This window comes from Haemaphysalis longicornis, unplaced genomic scaffold (assembly GCF_048455015.1).
Source record: "Haemaphysalis longicornis isolate Haplotype H1 unplaced genomic scaffold, Haemaphysalis longicornis Haplotype H1 scaffold_1, whole genome shotgun sequence".
Lineage (NCBI taxonomy): Eukaryota > Metazoa > Arthropoda > Arachnida > Ixodida > Ixodidae > Haemaphysalis > Haemaphysalis longicornis.
In genome coordinates this window covers 195373635-195397725 of record NW_027526203.1, presented here as the reverse complement: position 1 = coordinate 195397725, position 24091 = coordinate 195373635, and the positions used below count along the sequence as shown (strand labels likewise).

Sequence of the window (24091 nt, the reverse complement as noted above, 5' to 3'; positions counted from 1 at the left end):
GGCCTGCCACGCGTTGCGTGCGCTGACGCCCCCGAATTCGAGCGCCGCTGCGGCGCCTGCGTCATGGCCCGGGTAAGCTTGACCGTACCGGACGACGGCACCACAGCCCCTGATTACGCGTTTCGCGGTAAAATACGTCTGCGCGAACTGAAATCAGACGAACAGCGCAGTGTACAGTAGCCCGACGCATTTTCCACTACGTATACATCTTGGTGCGTACTTCACGGCAGACAAATTCATTTGAGATATTAAGTTAGGATGAAAGTACTTGGTAATAAGACGCACAGCATGGAAATGCTTGCAGAACAATCCGGGTACGAATTGGAGGGTTGCTCTTCACTACGGCGGGAAACACAACTCATTTGAATTGCCCTTGTGGTTTTATAATAATTTCTACAACGCGAACCTTGCTTTTTCTGCCAAACCAGACCATATAGTTGAATTGCGCCTGCATCATAAATACAGCGGCCACTGCACGAAGTCGCACCTACGATGTTTGCCTCTATTCTTTGGACGGAAAGGAGAGCAAAGATCGTTGCCTTTGCCCAACACGACAGTTGCCAAGGAAGCACAATTTTAACGCGAAAGCGTTGACTCGGTGGGTCGGAAATCAGGCGTGACCGAGCGACGACAATCACAATGGTCGACGATGCAAAGAGAAATCAAAGTAAAGTAATTGACTTAAAAAAACTCAGCAAAGTTGGGACCGCATGGCAATGTATACAAACTCAGGGCCTCCGGTATGCGAGATGCGTCCTCATCCTCCAAGCCACCATTAGAGCTCGGTGGCGCTGGTTGTAGGTAGACCTAGCGAATTCGTTGCGGCCTTCAAACTAGAAACGTACGTTAGAGACATGTATTGAGGTGTGCATGAGTAATTTTAGCAGGCTTATTACCGAATAGCAATTATGCCAGCAGCAAAGTACATTCCGAATGCATGACCTTTTTGCTTGGCGATGCGAACGCCGGTATTTGCCGGTCGGACACGTTGGCAGCGCCATCGTGCGGCATCCACCGGTTTGCCATGCTGCCGGAACAACTGGCATGCGCTGTGCGGTCGCGGGGTAAGTGCTGGCCTGACGCTAGGCCTAACGTTATCCTTTCATCTCTGGCGTTGTCAACCGGTACCGTACCCGCTACCTGACGTATGCAACGGAGGAAAGAAAGGTTAGAAGAGGCGCCTAGCCATCCTGCGCGTTGCTGTAAGTGAAACAGTGGCGCGGCTTTTCTTGCCCTCGGAAGGTGACCTATAGCGGCGTCGAAATGATGGCCTACCGAGGTCCATGCGTCCCAGCGCGGCCCAATCGGTATCCAATGGTTGACGGGGGACGAGGGAACAGACGACAGTGAAGGTGCGCAAAATCAGAGTAGGTGGCGAATGCCCGCAAAATGCAAGAAAGAAGAGAGACTGCCGCAATGTCGGGGCCTCAGGCTTTTCTTTTCTTCATGACGTATACTAATTTTGACGTATAGCTGGGCACATCGTAAGCGTTACGGTTGGGTAACGTTAATCCTAGATATTGGGCTAAGAAGGGGGATTTGGCAAGGATTACAGTAAATGAGAGAAGAAGACAAGCACGCAAAGGGAAAAGGATAATACTGAGAGGACACGTTTGACAATTGGACACTAACGTTTTTTTCATTCGTTGCATCATAAAGAGCGCTTAGGTATCCTCGTAATTTTGATACACATTCTAACATGTCTGCCATCACGACCATAACTTATGATAAAGGTGTAAGTATAGAATGTTCCACTGAGAAACTTAAAATTCAGTAAGCAAAGCCACATGTAGAAAATTAATCTGGGCAACGGTTCAAAGTGATGAGGTTAACAATAGCACATAAAAATGGAAAGGATTATAAGCACTTCAAGGCTACTCAATAAGTGAAGAATTTTCCGAAGCATTTTGAGGAGTTGCGTGCTGAAATCAATATTCCCATCACGGCAATTTCGCAAGCAATAGGGCCGGCAGTCGTCCATAGTTTCTTCTCCATGGTCTGATGTTTCCCCGGAGTCATGTGTAAATCGGCATTAATGGATGTGCGGAGGAAGGTAATTAGTAAATGGGTTTCTTCTTATGTGCAGCAGTACTCTACGGTAATGAATCTAGTGACGCTGCTGCAAGGGGAACTACTTTGCTATTACTTGGGGCGTACGGAGATCGCTGGATCAGTTCGAATACTTCGGAAATATTCTTAACACTTTTTAAAACCCTGCAAAGGCTCTTTATAGCTACAACGCCACACTCGCCTTGCAGCTTCCCTCTGTCGGAACCTTAGCGAAACTGGTCGAAACGCAATCTGCAACAATTGCGCTGCTGAGCACGAGGTGGCGGGTTCGATTCCCGGCCGCGGCGGCCGCTTTTCTGATGGAGGCGAAAAGCAAAAACGCCCGTGTGTACGAGATTTCGGCGCACGTTAAAGATCCTCAGGTGGTCAAAATTAATCCGGATCCCTCCACGGCGGCGCGCCTCATCGCCTGCGTTGCGTCAGCGCGTTAAACCCTACAATCAATCAATCATCAATCAATTTAGCCTTTACACCCACCGCTATTTTATCTGCGTTTTTTACTTGGTGTTACCTAACTCCTACTTTTCTCCCCTCATCATGCATAAGCGCATTAACTTAAAATGTGTATACGCAGCGCAGTTTAGATCCGGATTTCGTGCACCGATTGTTAATTCCACAGCTTGACCTAATTACTACCTTCCAAATGCACCATACTTGAGCCACGCGATTACAAATATCTGCATGCCTGCAGAAAAACGGCGCCCGTTTTATTTGTGCGTTGGCCGTGTATACACGGTAATCAATAAAGATTAGAGTAAAGATAGCCAATGTGCCATCACATGAAGAAATCTATTATTCCTTCTGTCAGAGAGTTGTCGTTTAAAGGGAGTCGACTGATAATGATTTCTTTGGCAGAAAGCGTCATACTGAATAATTGTTTAGAGACTTCTGAAACGAAAAAGTTCTCGTATACTTAAATCTTCTTACGCGCTTTGAAGGCGAACACCTGGCGTACAATTGGGACGGGTACATTTTACATACGCGTCTACACGTCGACACAGCAGCCATTTAACCGACCTTAAGCCATCATGACCCACCTTAATTCATCTGAATCAATCTTAATCAACCTTATTTCACCCTATCCAACTCAATCAGCCACTAATCTAGCTTAATCCATCTTATTCCATCTTAATCACATCAATCCATCGTAATCCACCTCAAACCCTAACATAATCCCCTTTATTCCGTCTTAATTATTCTTAGTACACCTTAATCCACCTTAATCCCGCTTTACTAGTCGTTACTATCAATCATTGATCAATCATTATTTTATCCTAATTCATTTACCTCCACATTGATTCATCTTAATGCACCTTAATTAAGTTTAGCCTACCTTAATTCCACCTTACTAATCGTTGCTATCAATGACTCTGAATAATTTATTATCTTTGCTAATTATTAATATCACCTCTTATACGCGGCTAGCATGCTTTGGTTCGCTTCCGGCCTTCCGTAGTTCATTTGAGCTTTTGCATCATTCATGTCGGCGCCGGGATCATTCGAGGTCAACCTTGCAATGAGAGGCTTTCGCCTTAAAAACTGCGGGAAGCGGTAAACGAATAGCCAAAAGAAATTGACAACTGCAAGGGAGATAAAAAAAAATAAAGAAACTGCGCGCAAATCGACGCGCTGTACGCATGCGATGCGTGGGCATGTTATGGTACGGTGAGGCCTAATTTCGGAGCCTACGTAACTGCTATGTTTACAGTAGGATCGTTCGTTTAATTTATTCTATTCACTGTTGTGGTGAACTTCGTTTCTCACGATGGTTAGGCGATAGGCGAAAATCCCCATACACAAGCTCCCCGAAGAAAATGAATATATATATATATATATATATATATATATATATATATATATATATATATATATATATATATATATATATATATATATATATTCTTCGGGGAGCTTGTGTATGGGGATTTTCGCCTATCGCCTAACCATCGTGAGAAACGAAGGGGCTCGTTGAAAATAACACAGAAATAAGAGTTGGCATTTAAGAAAACCTCGGAAAGCAAAGGGGAGGATGCGGTAGGTCATTGAAACAGATAAAGAATTTGGAAAGCACTTTCTTTTTTTCTTTCCAAATTCTTTATCTGTTTCAATGACCTACCGCATCCTCCCCTTTGCTTTCCGAGGTTTTCTTAAATGCCAACTCTTATTTCTGTGTTATATATATATATATATATATATATATATATATATATATATATATATATATATATATATATATATATATATATATATATATAAGGAGAGAGAGAGAGAGAGAGAGAGAGAGAGAGAGAGAGAGAGAGAGAGAAGCTTTTATAAAACATATGCGAGGAGGCCTCCTTAGTTCTCACATTCCAGAGGACCTCTGGTGACGTTTTCAAGCCGCTGCCTGATGTACGCCGCCAGTTGAAGCTTTGCGGTCAGATTGTCCCTGCACCAATTCACAGCTTGGCGCCTATGTCAATTGTCGTCATTTCGACGAGGTGCACCAGGGAGCCGTCGTGGGCAAAAGCTTCAGTAAAATATATGCGTGTTCCGATAGCTCAAAAAGGCTTGCTGCCCTGGCAAAAGATTAACTTCTCCCACGTGGATTCTCCGTTACTTCCATGGGTGAAAGAACCAAAATAACCATCATCGTCGTACACCAGATGTGGAATTCCCAAGCATTTGATGCGAACACGAAGCGCCAGATGGAATAAGTGTACGTTCGGCATCGTAATTACAGTAAAACGACGACAGAGGCGATCATTTCGCCGTCGTCACCTTGACCGGGCGCTGTTCCGTCCTCGAAGCGACGCCACTCACGTGCCAGGTGGTTGTTGTTCAACGCGAAGGCACCGGCGCTCGTAATGAAGTGACGTGCTCATGACGCCGACTTGTGCTCGAAGCGGTTACGTCGTCGCAATTCTTTTTTTCTTGGCACATAGGGCAGCTTAGCTTACCGTATACGGGGTCAACTTTCCGTGTCAGGAACACATCTGGTCGCCGTCGCATAGCGCACGTGCACGTAGCAAAACAGGATGCTGGTAACCCTCCCTACGCGGTGTGCAAACAGAGGAAAAGGTTAAAAGAAACGCGCACACGAAAAAGTGCTCGTGAGAGACGCGTCGCTACACGCGGTGGGCGGCAGCCATGGTGTCGCAAATGGAGCGGACCTTCGCGTTTCCTGGGATTGCAGTCCGTAGCTGCCTCACGTGTCTGTGAAACCGATCAGTGGAGCGGCGAGAGGAAGATTGATGTCTGTCGGGGCTTCACAGCTGGCGGGAAGACTTTGTCGCACGTGGGCGGATTGTCGACGGATGCCCTTCCGTCGACAATCCGTTTACCAATTGCAGTGCCAGTTTTCCACTGACCGCACGAAACCATCCGCGCGCAGAATTGGTTTTTGCTTCATACCGAGCAGCCGTCATGAGGGGCCTTTCGTGAGAAAAGTAAGGGGTGGTCATTTCCCTTTCAAACAAATCCAGCGGCCCCTAAATTATGTGAGACGAGTTTTCTTTGTGTGTTCAAGGATGCCCGGCGCATGCCTGGTCTACCAACTGCAAGGACGCTTCAGAAATTACTCTTCACATTTTCATCATATTTCATTTCCTTAAAGACCCCACAAGGGGGTATTACACAAGGGGTCGCTTTAGCGTGTAATTTAACTCCTCCGACTAAACTGCATTGAAAAGTAACCATCCAACAGGCTATTTGAATAAAAGTGGGAGTTCTAATTTATACTGAGATCATATTGGCGAGTCGTGTATCCTGGCGTGGTCTAATTGATACAGGCCGCCGGTTCGACGTATTCTGGACTGAGCAGCGGAATGGTATCTGTAGTGCAGTATTTTCAGAGCCGAAAGAATTAAGCAACGCGTACAGCTGGCTGCACCCTGCTAAGCTGTGGAACTACTTTTAACTATATTTATTCCGGTCACAGTAATTGTTATTTGGAGAGATTAGTACAATACAAGCACAAATAATGTGGCGGAGCCGCTAGCGAAGGTGTGATGGCGTCGAACGAGCGACAAAGCTGTGTTTTTTGAGCTCACGGCTATACTAGAGCCGTTAAAATGCATAAATAAAAAAGGCGAAGCGAGAGAGAAGCAGCGGTAGACAGAAATGGCTACATAATTCGTCGCTGTTGTGTTTACACATGTATATTTACTTTTGATCACGTGTATATCTTGGTCTAACGTAACATTTTACAAATATGGTGCACCATATGCATATACAGGGTTCTCCAACTACTGGGGGTTCTAAAAAAATTTCATAGCAAGCCATTTCTACGTTCGTACTCTTAACTATACGCGAGGGTCGCATTTTGTGGCCGTTTTTACACAAACAACGACGATTCACTTACCTTGTTCTTCATTAATGGAATGAAAACAATTTTTGCCTATGCGAAATCAGGCGGCCATTTTAGAAAAGTGATCACCTTGGAACGGTGGCGCCACCTGGCGTGTTGACAACAAAATGGCGATGTGGTCCGCGGAAGGGAATAATATTGTATTATAGTAATTATACACACACAGAGAGAGAGAGAGAGAGAGAGAGAGAGAGAGAGAGAGAGAGAGAGAGAGAGAGAGAGAGAGAGAGAGAGAGAGAGAGAGAGAGAAAGAGAGAGAGAGAAACGGCGGGTTTGCTACTTAAAGAAACACTAAAGGCTGAAAAACGTTTTGTATTAACAGAAAGATGGTGTGCTATGTAGCACTCTCGGCTTTTTTTCACTGTCAACGTTGCCTTGTTTTCTAAGAAATAAATAGTTAAACCTGGTATTTCTCTCTGCTGTGTTCCTTTAATTTTTTGTGACGTTTCAGAACCCGTCATTGAAAGCCCAGAGCGAGCCAAGCAGGATTTTACTCGATCGTCGCCATCTTTCTGGAAGGATGTTCTCATTGGCTTTCACTTATGTTGCAGTTAACCAGAAGGGGTCTTAACGTCATCTTAGTCTGGCGGCGTACATCTAAATTCGGCCACCGGGCCCGGCTCATTGTGGGTGGGGCTTAAGGTGACGCCAACAAAGCTGCACAGGAACGCCCACCATATGCTGCCACCTAGTGGTCCGTTTTGTATGGTAGGCTCTCGCATTCACCCGCATGCAGTCATTTTTTGACTGCGTTTGTACCAATGCGAAATATTTTCAACGAAATAGAAGCAATCAAAGCCGGCCTGAGGCGACACATTGTATAAGGTTGCCTAGCTAAGTTTGAGTATTTTAAGAACCGCATGATCAGCAGAACTTCTCGCATATACAGTGGAGTCCGATAATACGACTTTCAAGGGATCGTGAGAAAGCGTCGTATGACCGGGGTGTCGTACGACCGGGGTGCGGGTGAATGCCGGCCTTGTAGACGGTCTCACGCGACAGGTGGGCTTATAACTTATTTAAACTACTATATTTAGCGCGTTCTGGCGTGGTTTGCGAACCTTTAGCTGAAATCCCAAGTTTTAGAAAAAGCCACGCCTATGTTGTGCCCCCTTCCCCTTCATGGCGTCCAGCTAGTCCGCCAGCCAAGCGCTGCGTCCTGCGCTATTTACAGACCGCAAGCCATGCACCTTGCTCGGGCTACATAAGGCCGACGTGGTCGAGTAAACTGAGAGGGTCAAAGTGAGTGTGAAACTGCCAAGGCCAAGCGAAACGAACGATCGTAGAAAGCGGAGATGAAAAAAAAAAGAAAAACGGAATTGCCATACACGTTGGAACACCCTTTGAACGGTCCCGTGCCGTTGCTATTGGGTCAAAGTGCCCCACACAGCTATTTTCGTTTCCCACAAAGCCCAAGAACGCGAAATCGACAAGATGATTGCAACATAGCGAGTAAACCGTGTTGCGGCGAAAATTATAGCGCGGTCTTGCGCTATACCCCAGATGGGGGGGGGGACACCGTTATAAGGTGGTGATTTTTCCAAGATGACCGAGTTCTCTCTCATAGGCGACAATCATTTTTATTCGGTTTTTAAAGAATCGTGCAAGCGGCATCTCCATTCTTGGTGGTGAACCAACAGACTTTCGTGTAGAGTTTCAGCTTGCAGAAATAAATAGCACCTTGATTGAGTGTGTTTTCCCAGATGCCACAGCATCCCGTAAATGACCTAATCAGGTTTATATCTCAGGGTTACTCATAGAGCTTAAGAACGAATTCTATTACGTTTATAAATCTCTGCCCTAGCGAGAAAAATTACAGAATCTTGCCTAAATGTGTTTTCACAACTCCCGCAATATCCCTTGGACCGCCAAAGTTAACATTCTGGTCTTAGCGTCTAGAGTTAACGCATAAGAATGCCTACAAGCACATGTCTTGAATTTGCTTGTCGACGCACACACCCCGTTATATATATATATATTTACGGCTTTTTTAGACCGTGTCACCACGGCAGTCGAGTGCCATGGACCGATGACGTCGGTAACTTTTCAGGCGTGCATATGTTAGGTCTCCTCGATTTACCAGTGGCAGTCCGAGGACTGCCCTCGGACCGGAAGTCCCAGAGGAATACACGGGAAAATCGAGCGCCGGATTGCGTCCCTGGCAGTCCGCGGACGATCCGGGACTGATAATCGAGGAGGCCCGTTGTCTTCATGGTTAGACGTGGGGGGGGTATCAAAAGGGGGGCACACACGCATATAATGTTCTATATCCTCTCAAACACTGCAAGCGTAGCGGTTAGGAGAGGTAAATCGGCGCGTTGCCTTCTGCTAGAGTGGTAGTCGGGACGACTGTTTAACATTGATGTCGGCTTGAACGGCGACCATTTAACGAGCAGAGCTGGGTTGAAACCCACGTCTCAGGTGTGCGTGGGGTCAATAGCATAGAACATGTAGACGTGACTCTTAAGCAGTACGGGGGTCGCCGGGCCCGTTGTTGGCCGTCCCGATGAGGAAGCGGTAGGGGTTCGTAAATGACGCTCATAAACACAGGCGAAAAAAAAAAAAAAACGTCCTTCGGGATCGACGAACACCAATTTACAAATGGCGCTGGAAGAGAGGATCGAGGGCGTTGACTCTGAAATGCATTGTATACATTGCCATCCTCCATCTTGATAGTTTTGCCAGCCCCTCCCACCTTTGTTTTCGTAATAACACATAGCAGCCGATCAAGGCTTGCAGAATACGGTATACTTGTTGTTCCTTTCCTCCCAGTTAAAATGTGCCTCATAATGACGTCATGAAAAGCAACCACGAGGTTACGATAGCACCTGTTCCACTTTTCCGCGTCTCGTTTGTTCCAGTGCATTTTCGCGCAGAAGAAGGCCGTTTTTAGAGCTAGCACGGGACGTTTAGAAACAAATGCACAGCTATAAGAGACAGAATACGGCAACCTTTCATGACATACTTAGCGCACGCGCCGGGAATCGTGACGTTGGTTTTCGGGCCGAAGATGCTGCTCAATCGCCGGAAACCTTCCTCAAGTTCGGAACCCCCTTGTTACCGTCTTTCCGTCCATTATCTCATAATGACGTGTTGCGTAAGGAAGGCGACACGTTCCTACTGGAGTTTCTAAAAGAGATAGGGCCTGACACTAATTTGTACCTTCCGTCCTGCGCGTTCCTTTCGCAACCGATGGCAATTGTGACGCTGCGCAAAACAACCTAAAGTACACAATGCAATACTGCTGGGTACAAAGCTGAGTGAAGGCTCAGACAAAACTTTCCCCCCGCCAAGTCAAGGGCGAAAGTGGCTGTCAATAATCGCGCACCTCCCGTGTTTCTTTCATTCGTTGCCCTAAACCATTTCTTGGTCGCTTACGTCGTACATGAGACGGAGGAAAGTTTCCATGGCTAAAGCGTCTTTTCACTGAATAGCAGCCAGTTGTGAGCGGTCTAACCTTGTTTCCGATTTCTTTGTATCAACTTTTAAGCCCACGACAGGGAGCTCAGTCTTATGCTTGCAGGTAGATATGAAGAACCTGAAAATAATGTAAGCAGCCAAGCAGCGGGTCACCTCTCCATTCCAGGTAATACAAAAAAAAAAAAAAAGGCCGCGTATCTGCTTGCTTCCCTGCAAATGTCGACGGAAGATGATAGTCGTCTGCCGCTCCTGCCCCGCAACTCCTCCGCTCTCCGCTCCTGCCCCTCACGCTCTTCCCATTCCGTCTCGCTCCTCTCGAGATGAATTGAATGGAGGTAGGTTTGTTTGTTCAATGCAATTCAATCTTCCCGCCTTGACACTTCTCATGCTCCATCTGTTGGGACAGTGCGCATCTTGTTCTTTTGTTTCTTTTGTTGTTTCTTTTGTTGTTATTTGGTTGTTCTTTTGTTTCTTGTCCTGCTGGAACAACACGAGCGGTTGCAGTGTTCTTTCTGAGCTTACTTTTGTGTCGCATGTGCTGGAGCCTTGCGGCGCCTTTTCTACCGCGTTTTTCTTTTCGCAAGCTATCGTTAAAACCACCGTACCCCAAGGTGTATAATGACTAAAAGAATGCGGGGACAACAGGTTAAGTGCTTATATTTTGGCTCAAATGTGCCTGACGTTTCCTCTGGGCTAAGTAATGGTGATATGTGTGACTTACGCCAGCAGTTAGTTGTCTGGAACGGTTCTGCCTATATATACTTCTTTTTGACGAATTGTTTCATCTTTTCGTCGGAAAGCTGAATGGAGGGACGGACGGACGGACGGGCGGGCGGGCGGACGGACGGACAGACAGACAGACAGACAGACAGACAGACAGACAGACAGACAGACAGACAGACAGACAGACAGACAGACAGACAGACAGACAGACAGACAGACAGACAGACAGACAGACAGACAGACAGACAGACCAGAATTTTAACCTTTAAGTAGCCTAAGAAAGGCTGTCACCTTTAAAGTTAGAACGGTTGGTGGGATATAATAATCCTAGACAAGCTTTCAATGCTAATCTAAATCTCGAGGAAGAAATGAGGCTCCGAATTAGTGCGTAATCATGAACGTTCTAGAGTTATGTTGAGTAATGTAATGAACAGTAGCCTTTTTTGCGCATGAAACACGACGGAAAAGAACTCCTGAAGACAAGTGCAGACGCAACGTCCACTGGTCACGCCTTGCAATGGCTGCGGCGGCCAGTTTGAAATGTATGTGCTATTTTCCCACCACGCCACCAGCGGGCTTAGCGCTTGCACAGTCTCGGCGCTCTTTTGTGCTCAGTGTTAGTTTCTTGCGAGGTAAAAAAAAAAACACAATGTTTTCGCGTGCTGCGGAGCTTTCGAGCAGGACCTTTTCTTTGCTTTAAAAACTGATAAGGCATAATCGCCTTAGTGGCTGCAAACTTGCCATTGAGATCGGCTGACAAACGTCGCCAACTTATCAGTTAATTACTAAATTGCAGTTAAAACACGTAATATCCATGTTCCTCATAATTACAGAAGTTCATTGAACGCGACAGCTTGCTCTCGAAGCCAGTGTATTTTGTTTTCAGAAAGCCTATCATTTGGAAATTCTGAAAAGGGTTGCTGAAACACCGTGCATACGAACTGCAGAGGTGTCGACATGATCATGCTGCCGATGGTAATGAGGCGAACAGACCGTAAATGCTACCGCATCTAAAAAATGAAAAATGAATAAAAAAATACGTTGGAAAAGCAACTCCCACCGCGTTTTTCTATAAACCTTCATCTGCTTGCACTTTCGTGCGCAGAAATTACGTCACCTCACGGCTGAGCTGCAACGCAAGCGAAGCGCGGCATTGCCAACCTCTTAGCCCAATGGGTTGTTTCTGAGTACGACTGCTCCGGCGAAGGCAGGAAGGGTTACGCAAGAACAAAAATCAAATAAAAACGGCAGCTAGAGACGCTCAAGGTCAAAGTACCCCGCGGCAAGCAGCCGGCAAAAAAACAATTGCGGGGAAGGTTACGCAGGCAAACCGAACGTGCGCACCCACGACAATCCGGATCGCGGAAGTGGAGGCGCAAGGTCGCTGAACTCTGCACGCACGGTCTGCACTGGGCGCCCAGGAGCGGTTAAGACTGGTTGCAGCTCAGCGGACTCGTTCTGGCTGCAACTGTGCTGCCCGCATTAAACGGCAGCACACTCCTCCCGCCTATAGTACCTGAAGCATTGTTACCGAACATGGCGAATGCCATGCCATTGAAGTTGTTTTGAGAAAAATTAAAAAAAAAATCGAGAGAGAGAACTGTACGCCAAAGAGGCACAAGAAAATTTGGTCAAAAAACCAGCTAAATCAAACTGGCACGAGATATGCTGACTGCGAAATAAATGCGGCCCAAATGGTAGCTCGCGAACTGGAATGCCGAGGGCCTGATTTGAAACACGACGAAAATGGAATAATGCGCAAACACTCGTACTATAGATACCAAGTATTTCATGCATAACGCATACCGATTACTGTATCTGGGCGACTATGTCCTCCGCCACTTTCTCGGGCATGTATGTTAATATGACTATCCATTACGGTTGGGGGTGGTATAGCCAGTGCCGCTCCGACAACTCGATGTGAAAGGAGACGTTCCTTTTATACCCCGGGCCGTTACTCGAGTATCTGTACAGCCTGTCAAGAGCGGTGATCCTACGGAAAGCTCTGTTATTCTACCTTTGGTAAACTTCATGCAGAAATGGTAAACTTTATTAAAAATCAGACAAACTGCTTCCCTATGAAGTCAGTGGTATACCTGTGAATAAATACATGTCGTCGGCATTCTCGTAAAGTCCACGAGACCGCAGCAAAGCACTGGCACCTATGTGTGAGCTAATCTCTGCCATTACCGCGACGTGCAACACTCAGCGGTAATGAGCCTCAAAGGTGGAAGTTAGTAGCTGTTAAATGGTTCTGCGTGCAGCGGGCGCCTAGTGGAAACAGCCAAAAAGGCCGAAGGAATCGACGGCACGTCGTCACTCAGACAATGCGAGTTCGTCTATCTATTTGCCTTCCTGGAGGCTCATGCGTTCCATAATAATGAGAGCAGTGACGCTTGTCAGTATGGAGTTGCACTCAGCATTGCGCGCCTAGCTATAGCGCAAGAAAGCACAGGAAAAAAACACGAACTAGAGAAAAACCGCGCGTGCTAAGTCCTTCTTGGTCGCAATTGTTCGAATATTAAGCTCGCGATGATAACTGCAACGTGTCCTGTTACCATTAGCGCCGTCAGTAGTACCGCCCTGTTCCATTACGTGCGCTTATTGAGAAATCGAAATTCAGATTTTTGAGGTTTTACGCGCCGAACGTACTCCTAGGCCATAAGGCGAGCCGTATAGTGGGTGGCTCCGTATTAATTCCGACCGCCCGGGGATCTTTAACGTGAGCGGAAATGTCGACACACGGGGGTTTACGCTTTTCGCCTCCATCATAAAGACGGCAGCCGCGGTCGGTATCGAACCCGCGTCCTTGGTATCAGCAGCACAACGGCTTTGCCACGGAGCCATCGCGGCAAGTATATATTGTCAATTCCATGTCGAGAGCTGTCATGAACGAAGAAGATACAAGAAGAGTAAATTTTTCGGCGTCACTTTCCCCCATTGCTTTGGAATATTCGTTTACTGCTTCTCTCAGATCGAAGATGAAAAAATGAAAATAGTTTTTATTGTTCTTACCCACTAGGTGGGTGAATGAAAAGGAAATGCCGGGAAAAAGTAGATAACCATGCTGAAATTCCGCCATCATTTTCGTGTTTGCACTTACAAGTACAGCCAGATAATATGAGATGATATTTTTTTCATTTGTTATAAATTTTGTCCAGAAGAAGTATTTATATTTCTGTCCAAAATTCCAGGCGTATTTGGAAATGTAATCACACTCAGGGGTGTGACATTTGCGTGCACGCTATTAAAATAGGGTTCGCAATTAGAAGCAAAAAGGGAATCGCTATTTTTGACCTTGAGGCGCCGAAGTAAGTTGTGGTGCGTATGGTGGAGGAATCTTGATTAATAATGTCACTAAAACACTTTTCTTAAAAAAAAAATCATATTACCGCTTCAGTCATAAATACCGAAGCCATAGCCTCGATCGCTGTCGCGGCTTCCAGCCACCGCTACGACCACCGCGGGACAAAACACGAAGTTTGGTACCGACAGTGTTTCAAGGTGGCCACGCGCGCTTCGCACACCCATCAATGTAAGCTACTGGCGTGGGTCGTAAATCTAATGAGAACGGTTTTTTTTTCGTATGTTTCTGGAGTAGATAACCAATGGCTCAAACACACAAGGTGAAGTTTGTTTCAATGCCCTTATATTTCAATCAGCGGCGCACTGGTTACTTGATAACGTAATGAGCGATGCTCGCCGGCACCCCCTGCATTCAGACTGAGCTGTAAATGGAATGGATTTGTAATACCGCTCACCTAGTGGCCTATACAAAGCGCAGAGATATACCACTGACGCAAAATTGGAAGATTTGGGGAACGTGTACTTCATTGGAAGGGAAGAGGAGTCAGCTGTCTTCCCTTCCGATGAATACGCGTGTAATGCAAACAGTACTACAGAAAAAAGGAGGCGAGTTACAGCGTACCGAGCAAGCGCACAACTACTACTGCAGGCAGCAGAGAAGTTCACCGGAACACAATAACGTTGGCAAGATGTCTCTGATATTCAGCTTTTTGCGCGAAAGCACTACTACCATACCTCTGTGATTTCCCGGATATAAGATGTAACCTTAGCAACGGCTTCAGTCTTGCTACGGAGCCAGCAGATCGGCCGGTGGCGCAGCCCGGAAGAAGGGACGCGGGTATGCGCCGGCCTGGCGCTAGGCCTAACGTTACGTTTGCTGGTCCAACGTCGACAAGCGGTACCCGCAACTTGCCGTAAAATGAGTATGACGCTGATTGGGAGGTTGTTACGCATAACGTAAGGGCTGCCAAACATGAAGCCTAAACATAGGCCTAATAAGGGTGGCCGGGCAAAGTTCTTAGTCATAGTACCGGAGAGGACGAAAATGCCCAAAGGAAAAGGATGGCGATGACGCTTTCATGCCCAAAGCTTAATCCACACAAGCGCAGAGGTCTTGTGCAACTCCAATCTCGCTCGCCGACAGGAGCACGTGCCCGCAGAGGTGCAGTGGGCAACGATTCGCAAAACAGCTAACAAACTCAATAATTAGTAGGCCAGGTTCGATCAACCAATCAATCAATCAATCAATCAATCAATCAATCAATCAATCAATCAATCAATCAATCAATCAATCAATCAATCAATCAATCAATCAATCAATCAATCAGTCAATCAATCAATCAATCAATCAATAAATCAGTCAATCAATCAATCAATCAATCAATCAATCAATCAATCAATCAATCAATCAATCAATGTTACAGCGCAAGCATCGGTCGGCCACAAGATATGTGCGCGTACTCGGAATCCTGTGACCGTACACTGCAGCCTTGCAAAAAGTTTTGTGCTGGAAAACGCTTTACAAGGAATCTGTGCTGCTGTCGCACACTATCGGGTGGTTGGTGTCGACAAACAGTGTCATGCTTTATTTTTCTGCAAAGCACGAACCTGCAGATAGTTAGGAATTGTCTTCCTTATCTTAACACGAATTCGATATGATGAGGGCCCTCACGAACTTCGTCGTAGTGCGGCTGCCTACGAGGACAAGCTACTTCAGGCGTGTTTTTGTAAAAGTAAGGCGTACTGTCGCAGTCGGGACCAGCCGATGCTCACCTGGGTAGGACGCGACGCGTCCCGGCTGTCCCAGGGCCAGGAGGAGCGCGGCGAAGAAGGCGACGGGGCGGCCGGCAGGGGATCGGGCCGGCGCCTTCCTCTTGTTCGCGGGTGCCGTTACCATGTTTCGCTATCGCCGGCGCTGCCTGCTAGCACACGTGCCGTACAACGACGAGGGGGCCGGACGAAGAGCGCCAACGCGCATCCGCGTTTCTCTCCCGCGACGTCCTTACCGCCACGGGCCGAGGAAGCGACTGACTCGGCCTGGCACTGCTGCTGGCGCGTCGTGGGGCTGCTTTTTTGCCTCCGGTGATGCCTGTCCCAGCGGCGGCCGCTTGTTTCTCTTCCCTTGCCGCGCTTCTCTCCTCCTCCCTCGGCTGCCTTCCCGCCGTTCTTCTCTCTTTTTACGTCGTTGTTTCGCTCCTCTAGACCCCGCCGTAGGAGACGCCACAAGGAGGTGTCGCAAAAGCCTGCAATAGCAGGATAAAACACCTCTTCCCGCAAAAAAGAGTCAGCCCTCCGCTGTGACGTCGCGCCGTCATTACCCGAGAAGTGGTGAGACCCACTGAAAGAGTTGATCATAACGGCATCAGCGATGATTGAAACTAATTAATACGCGGGAGCGAGGCAGACGGCGGGGTCGCTAAAAGAAAGCGCGCTTCCAGGAGGACATGGTTTATGCGTAGTGAGGGTGTAGCTAATTATTTTAGGATGCAATTATCGATTTAGGTCTTAATTATTTCTTCGCTGGCCCATGAGAGAAAGTATGCACCAGATGGCTGTATACAGTAACAATGCAACGAGTTCGGCCCACCGTGGGAAGCCGGCATACAAGAGCTCGACCGTGTTGTGGATACTCAGTACCCTGTGATCTTAGATCTCTTACATACCTATGTTTCAAAACATAGTTAAAAAAAACTATGAAAGCTCTCTTCCTTGAGGAAAATTGATTTAGTACCGTACTGTTTTGTCTGGTTTATATCGAATGAAAACCTCCTAACTGTGTACATGGTCGGTCCTTTGTGTTTTCTGTTCTGGTTGTCTGTTTGGTTTTTGACTCTTTAGTAAAAATTTCTTTGATTTTGCTGTAAAACAATCACTATTATGGTATATTATCTCCACTGTCCAAAAAAAGAACTCTTTATTGCGTGAATGTTTTCAAAAGGGATTTCTCGGTGTGTTACTGTTGTAGTGTATCGGCATGTTTTGTGCGTAGTATAGCAATTTGCTTTCGTTGTCAATATTTTTTATGCTCACAGTTAGTACACTGCATGATGGGCTGCCTCCAGTTGTTGAATGGGTGTCATGGCCCCGTCAGGCGTTAATTCTGCCTATAGTCACACCACCCAAGACAAACTTGTAATGAGGACTGTCGTGAATAAGTTGAAATTGAATTGCAATTGAATAAATGTTGCCTTGTTCGAGATTCTGTTCGAAAAGCCACGGCCAATCACTGTGAATAAAACAAACAAAACTATTTCAGATGCAAAAAAAGAAATGGACCGGTTTCTGGAGCCAACGAATCATCATCATTACCACCATCATCGATTGCCCTGTATTGTAGATTGCAAGTATTTCCCTATTCAGCCGAAAATGCTTTCCCACGTATCGAGCAGTGATTCCAATAATAATAGAATATTGTCAACCCTTTCGTGGGGCGCACGAAACCCTCCAGCCTGGTCTTCACCCCTGGGTTGTCTTGCTCTGTATGTCAGAGCTTCATCTTAAATTGGATACCACAGAGCACGCTTCATCAACGTAACAGGGAGCCTGGATAGCGAATTTTCGGGTCCAATGTTTGTTACCTTGTGAGTGGATTGACCGGATCATGGATGTTGTTACGGCATCATTTTTTGCCAAATTCTCCAGCCACGAAAGGTGCAATCCCTCGTATGTGCAAAAACATGCTTAGTTGATGAAGTTAAGACAATTAATCGCTGTAACGGTAGGAATGTAGATTATCTGCCGAAGGAAGAAAAAACAAAACAAAAAGAAATATAGAAAAAACTAAAAACTAACTAACGAAATGATGAACGTATATTGAAGCATCGTACTCACGTGATTAAAACAACAAAAAATCAAAGCCAGCCCTTTTCTTAAGAGACAGATGGTTGAAACACGAAGCTTTCTTCCATGCAACCTGAGTCAAAGTCCCAAATCCGAACTGCTTCGACCGTGTCATTCTAAGGAATTTTTTGTACCATGGTCTGTGAACTGTAGGTTTTGTAATCAACCTGACACTGTGGAACATTGCTTCGTGCTGTGTAGAAACGCAGTGTTCTTCTGGGACATTCTACAACGGGCACCAAAGAAGCACATAGATATCACCCAGTAAGTTATTCAATTTCTTCCTGTGGACAGAGACAGTGCAGCTATACATGATCTCTTCCTACTTATGGGGCCGTCCAGTTTGTGGAAGTGCTGCACGATCAATAGTCATGCGGATCCTCATCGTTCAACAAAATCGCTCTTTTGGGAGCAGTGTGCGTGGGTGCGAAGGGTGTATGCTGCCCAAAGTGAGCCCCCACAATGGCTCTACCTCCTTGATGCGTGTGTGTACCTTCCCGGCTTTAGTTGGAACTTTTAGCTTGTTCCCCTTCTTAAACTGTGAATGTTTTTATACTGCTTATAAAGTGCGCCTTGTAAGCGTCAAAAATTCTTATGATTACCACGTAAAAAGAAAGAAGGAATGAAAAGAATGGCGCCATTGGATAGACGTCAGCTTCATAACGCGAGTGACCCAGATTCGATTCCGACCGCGGGAAGCGTTTTTTTTATTGAGGTACTAGTGTAAATTTGGCTTTCCTGAAGTGCGTTCTGAGTGTAACGATGGACGACACTAGTGAGCCACACTTTTGTTAAAAGTAAGCTTTAGTTAACGCTCCGTCACTGCATTATTGCTCTGACCACTGCAATTCCTTTTGCGATAGCTATACAGGATGTGTGCATTACAATCAGTATGTCATCGTACTGCCTCACCCTCGGCCATCGTTGCGTGTGCTACATTGTGGAATCTTATAACAGATTATGCTGTTACAAAATGAAAGGGAAATTTGACGCGCGGAGCATGAGATGCGACTTTTTTGGGTAGGCGCTCTTAATTCGTCCACAGCAGTACTCCCCTCCGGAACGAGTAGCAGCAGAAGCAATGTATCGAGTGGGGCAGTCAGTACAAGTGCACCTTCGAATAAAAGCAGATCTGAAAGAGACAAAACTGCAGAACAAGCAGAAAAGATGATCGCTGGGCAAATGGGACAGTGTGCGGTACCGGCCTGCCTTTCTGCACGTGTCATCTGCTTTATTACTGTTTCTGCTTCCAAGACAAGGTCGAGGGCTGCAGTTTCTTAACAGTTTCTTAACAGCACCTTAACAGTTTTCCCTGACTTATCTGTTGTTATTTGTATCTGTAAGAAACGGAACTTGTCCACTGTACTGTCCTCGAAAACTGACCACGGAACTCACTTCCTTCGCATTGATGACACGTTTGGTTGTGAAAGGCAGGGCAAAGAAAATATAGAGTAATATCCATGTTTTGGTGCTTTTTTTATTCGGATTTACTTACTTTTTGCGTAATGTTTAAAAACAACGTGATTCGCCTTTTCTTTTCTGTTGTTATCCGTGCAATCACATTAAAAAAAAACTGGCGCATTTGATGCCTGGTGCTATATCTCTGCTCCAAGGCGCAGCTTATGTTGCAGGCGGGCAGACTTATTTTAACCATCTGGTGATATTAAACGTGGATCAAAATCTCGATACACGGACGTTCTCGATTTCCATCTACTCCAGGAAAATGGTCGTGGGGAAGGGAGATCGAGGCCACTTGTGGTCAGCAGCAAACGGCTTAGCCACTGAGCAGCTCCTCCGATAACACTTGTCAAGTATTGACAATTTGCAAGTGGCGGACCTCTTAAAAAAATTATGAAATGGAAAAAGTTTGCACACATCGGGTGTGGGCCTTCGCTGTTGCGCAGTGGAGCACTCCTGCAGCCTGATTGCTCCAATAAAGTCGCAGCTAGGGAAGGGCAAAGTCGTTTTATAACCTTTGCAAGCTGCCGAGAATGACACTTCGTTTGGCCAGCTTGCACTACGCTCGCGCTTCCAGCAGCAACAGACCATTGCTACACTGGTGTTCATTCATTTCCCTTGTTACATAGAGCGTAAATAATGTTCAATGGTTTGGAGGGGAAAGTGCGTGAGCAGGTACGAAGTTGATGGCACATGAAAGAAAAAAAGACCTGAATTACATTGACAGTGCAATATCAACAACGGAGGGTCGAACTGTTTCCCGTTATTTCTTTTTTTGGTTCAGTTCCGGTTTTTGGTTCAGTTCGGTTCCGGCGGTTCGACACCCTGATATATATATATATATATATATATATATATATATATATATATATATTCGAATATTGACAGGGTGTCGAACCAGGTGTCAGTATATATATTCATATATACTGCAAACTAGAAGCCTAACGGGTAACGAACGGAAGTATATTAACGTTTCGGCTTGGGGCAAGCCTTCGTGATTCTGACGAAGGTTTGCCCCAAGCCGAAACGTTAATATACTTCCGTTTGTTACCCGTTAGTCTTCTAGTTTGCAGTACATTGTTCCCGGTCCCATCGTACCTTTTTCCTATGCACACACACGCACACACAGACACACACACACACACACACACACACATATATATATATATATATATATATATATATATATATAGTCGCTTGATATAACCAAATATCGCCCCATCGTTTAGTATAGTGAAGGCAAAAAACAGCGCAATGAATGGTATAGTCCCTCGCTAATAGTCTCTCGGTAACTAAAAACGGCGAAAAGTCTCCCATTTGGGATACTCATGGCCAAATGTTGCGATAATAAAAAACTCAAACCAAAGTAACAAATTACAAGTAAGGGTCTATATGTGGTGCCCTCACGCAATTAAATAAAAAAATTAAATTAAAATTAACCCCAGAGATAGCAGCACGAAAACGTAAGGTTAAACGCAGAAGCGGCGTAAGACTGCTTACGCGTCAGTAGACAATTCTCGGAATCCCTGTAGAATGTTTTTTCCCTCACTAAAGTCCTGGTGGCCTCTCGAACACAAAGAGTGTTGGGCGCTCGCACCACCTCTTCGATTAGGCTGCGCTCGACCGCTTTCTGCTTCTGTGGCGTCTACCTCATCCAGCCCTAAATGGCGAACGATGTGAAGGGAGGGGTCGCCCGCGTTTTAGACAGGACTCACATGTGTGCTGCTACAGGGCAACCTTGGCTGATTGAGGTAGACCTAGCCTTCGGTTTTTCTGCGCTAGCCACGTGGGGACCCGTTATGCTCGTTACTGTAGAACACGTGCTGCCCAGAAATTACTAAGGGCAGCTGACTGCCCATCGAAACTTGAAATGTAAAGCATCCCTGGATGCCTCCCTACGGTACATTGCTTTTTCGGAAGGCACGGTCAGTCGAGAAGGAATCATTCAAGCTGATCCTCAAGTACGTACGAAGTTAGTTGTTACGAGAGACACCATTCTTCTAACCGCCCCGTAAATTGGAGAAAATCATGCAAGTTTTAGCGACTAACATTTTCCCGGCGTGGCTTATTTAATTGATCTGCTAATGAACAAAATCCGCATGATATTTCACTTTTTGCGCATCTGTACGTGGCATGCCCGTTTAAACCAAGACTCAAGTGAAGGCAAGGTACGCGTATGCACCTTTTTTATGCTTCGTGAAAATTTAGAAGTTCAGTTTAGCACAATACGAACTCACTTGGTTAACACCTGACCTTGAAGCAGACATTAAAACAACGTAATGTAGAAAGAGCTAGGCGACACACTAAAGGGAATTCACTATGTAATTCTACCACAGCGTAAACCCCAAGGTGGCCTTGATCTTTGCCCCGGATTAGGAGTTGAAAAAAGAAGTATTATCTGAGAAAGTACACATGATTGCCTTACGTGACAGGTAAGTGGCCCGTCCCTCTCGGGGAAGTCCGATCGGCCAGCAGCCACCCACCATGCGCAACGTGTCCGCATTCTTGCGCCCCGTGTGTATGCACTTGTCAAGTGTGCAGTGCCCTCCATGGGCTTGTTCGATCGAGTTGCCCCCTCGAGCACATAATGGTGCGTCACGATCTTGTGTCCGTTCCAAACCACCAGACTCCCCGCACATTTCTGAGTAGATGGTCGCGGAGGGAATCCCCTAAACGATTGCAGATGGACATACTGGCATCACGTCAAGTGATTCAGTTTGTTCAGCCAAATAAAAAATTAATTGCCACATCGGAGGGACAAGAACGAGTTCCTAATAAATTTTCAGTTTGTTAGAGAATAACGGAAAGGATCACGAAAAAAAAAAAACTCCACAGATCCTGCTCCGTGGTGTTCCGATTAAAGTCGCCCTCGTGATATTTAAAGCCAGACCTGATGTCTACTTCCCTGTTCGCGCATGTAGCAAGGAGGATGGGCTGGGCTAACAATGTCTCAACGTAACGTAGACCCGGATATTTAAGGCTAGGTGGACGACTGCTTATTTGCCTGCCGGTGTGTTCTGCTTGACGGGGTTATTTGGTGGGAATGTCTTTATTTCTTCAAACAAATGCGGTTTCCCTCACCTTAATACGCCATCTTGCGAGCGACATCGTCAATACCCCGATCGCGTCAATGACGAAGGGGGCAGAGAGGGCTCCAGTTTTAACTATTCAATTCAATTAATTTTTTATTTCCAGACAGAACTGGGTGGCTTTCTGGGCAAAAGCTGCGTAAGCAGTTTGACGAAGCCCAAGAAGTCACTACAAGGCTCAGCGACGAGCATAATCCCACAAGTACAAGTTTACACTTGAAGGCAGCAAAATAACACTGATACAATAAAACAAATAAATGGTTAAAAGATTTTCAAAAATTCACAATAATTTACTAAAGGCACAGAAAATACAGACAACAAGATGATAATTCCATTTCCTGAAGGTCATTCAAAACACGTTTGCCCAACGATGTATACCCCAGATTTCAAATTATAGAAGCACCCAAGTAATCAAAATAGTGTTATACTACAAATCTGAGGAGTATTGTCGAACTTGTTTGTGTGATAATTTGGGTATGTTTGTATCTTTATTCAAAACCGATGGAAGGTTATGGGAAAACATTTGTAGTTTATATAAAATTGGTACAAAAATAAGGTGTTTCCAGACAACATGACGTCGTGTGTTTATATTTGCACTCTAGTGTTGTAAGCCGGCCAATGAGGTTAGGAAAATTCCGATATTAGGCGAAGAGGCGAAATTCATAAATGTACTGTATTTTTATGTCCTTTGAATGCACCCTGTGTTGTACGGAGTCGTTCAATGTTTGCTATCAGTCGAACCATTTTTTTCTGGAGGCGTAAAGTTTTTGTTACGTTAGACTTAGTTGTATTCCTGTACACTAAGCAACAGTAAGTTCGTTGTGAGTGAAATAATGCCTAATAAATCTGAAGTTGAACCTTTATCCGAAGCAAGAACGGGATCTGGACAGTGAACCACCAACAGTCGAAAGTTTTTTTACTGAGATAGTGTGTGTGGTTATCCCAGCTTAAATGGCTGGTGAAATAGACCTCAATAATTTTGTGTGCTTTAATAATTTCTACAGGTTGGTCGTCAATGTATACAATTTGATGCGAATTCACTTTTTTATTCTTTGCACAGAAAATAATAGCTTTAGTTTTGAGAGGGTTCATTTTATTTCATTTAATTTTAACCACGTTGTTAGTTAAATAAGTACTACTTTATGTATCAAGGCTTGTATATCAGGACCGGAAAGAGCAAAGTAGTATCATCAGCATATATTGCAAATTTTACGCCTTCCCCAATATTGACTATGTCGTTTACGTACGTGATAAATAACAATAGACCCAGGACACTTCCTTGGGGTACTCTAGAACATATTGGCAGAAAAGTCGACTTGTGGTTATTAATACAAACAGATTGGCTTCTGTTGCTTAAGTATGACTCAAGTAATGATAACGGCATGCCAGGAATTTCGTAAGATAACAGTTTGTTTAGTAAAATTTTGCGATTAAGACAATCAAACGGTTTACTGCAGTCTATGAAAACACCGATTGAAAGCATGTTATTGTTGATACCCTCTAAAACGTGTTCCTTGAGAGCTAATAATGCAGTTTCAGTAGACCTGCCCTTTCGGAAGCCAAACTGGAAGTCGGATATAATATTATTTACGTCAAAGTATTTTGTCCCGCGGGAACGTATAATTTTCTCCAGTCCCTTAGAAAAAACAGGAATCACGGACCTGGGTCTGTAATTGGCAGCAGAGTTTCGGTCACTACCTTTATAAATTACGGTCACGCGGGCGCGTTTCATTTTATTTAAGCAGCTAAATTGTAGCTTTCATTAGGGAATCACAACGTCTTGGCCCCTAGATAATGCATTGTGTTTGCGTGTTTGCGTGTGTATGTGTGTGTGTGC

At 45.5% G+C, this 24091-nt stretch overlaps 1 protein-coding gene across 1 annotated transcript in view; it reads right to left on the bottom strand.

Moving 5' to 3' along the window:
• The window catches only part of LOC144140600 (uncharacterized), a 57473-nt gene extending 41525 nt beyond the window's left edge, over window positions 1–15948 (bottom strand). The window contains exon 1 of the mRNA XM_077672308.1: window positions 15641–15948. Coding sequence (XP_077528434.1) covers window positions 15641–15764 — 124 coding nt within the window. The 5' untranslated portion in view covers window positions 15765–15948. The remainder of the gene's footprint in view (window positions 1–15640) is intronic.
• Between the last annotated feature and the right edge of the window lie 8143 nt (window positions 15949–24091).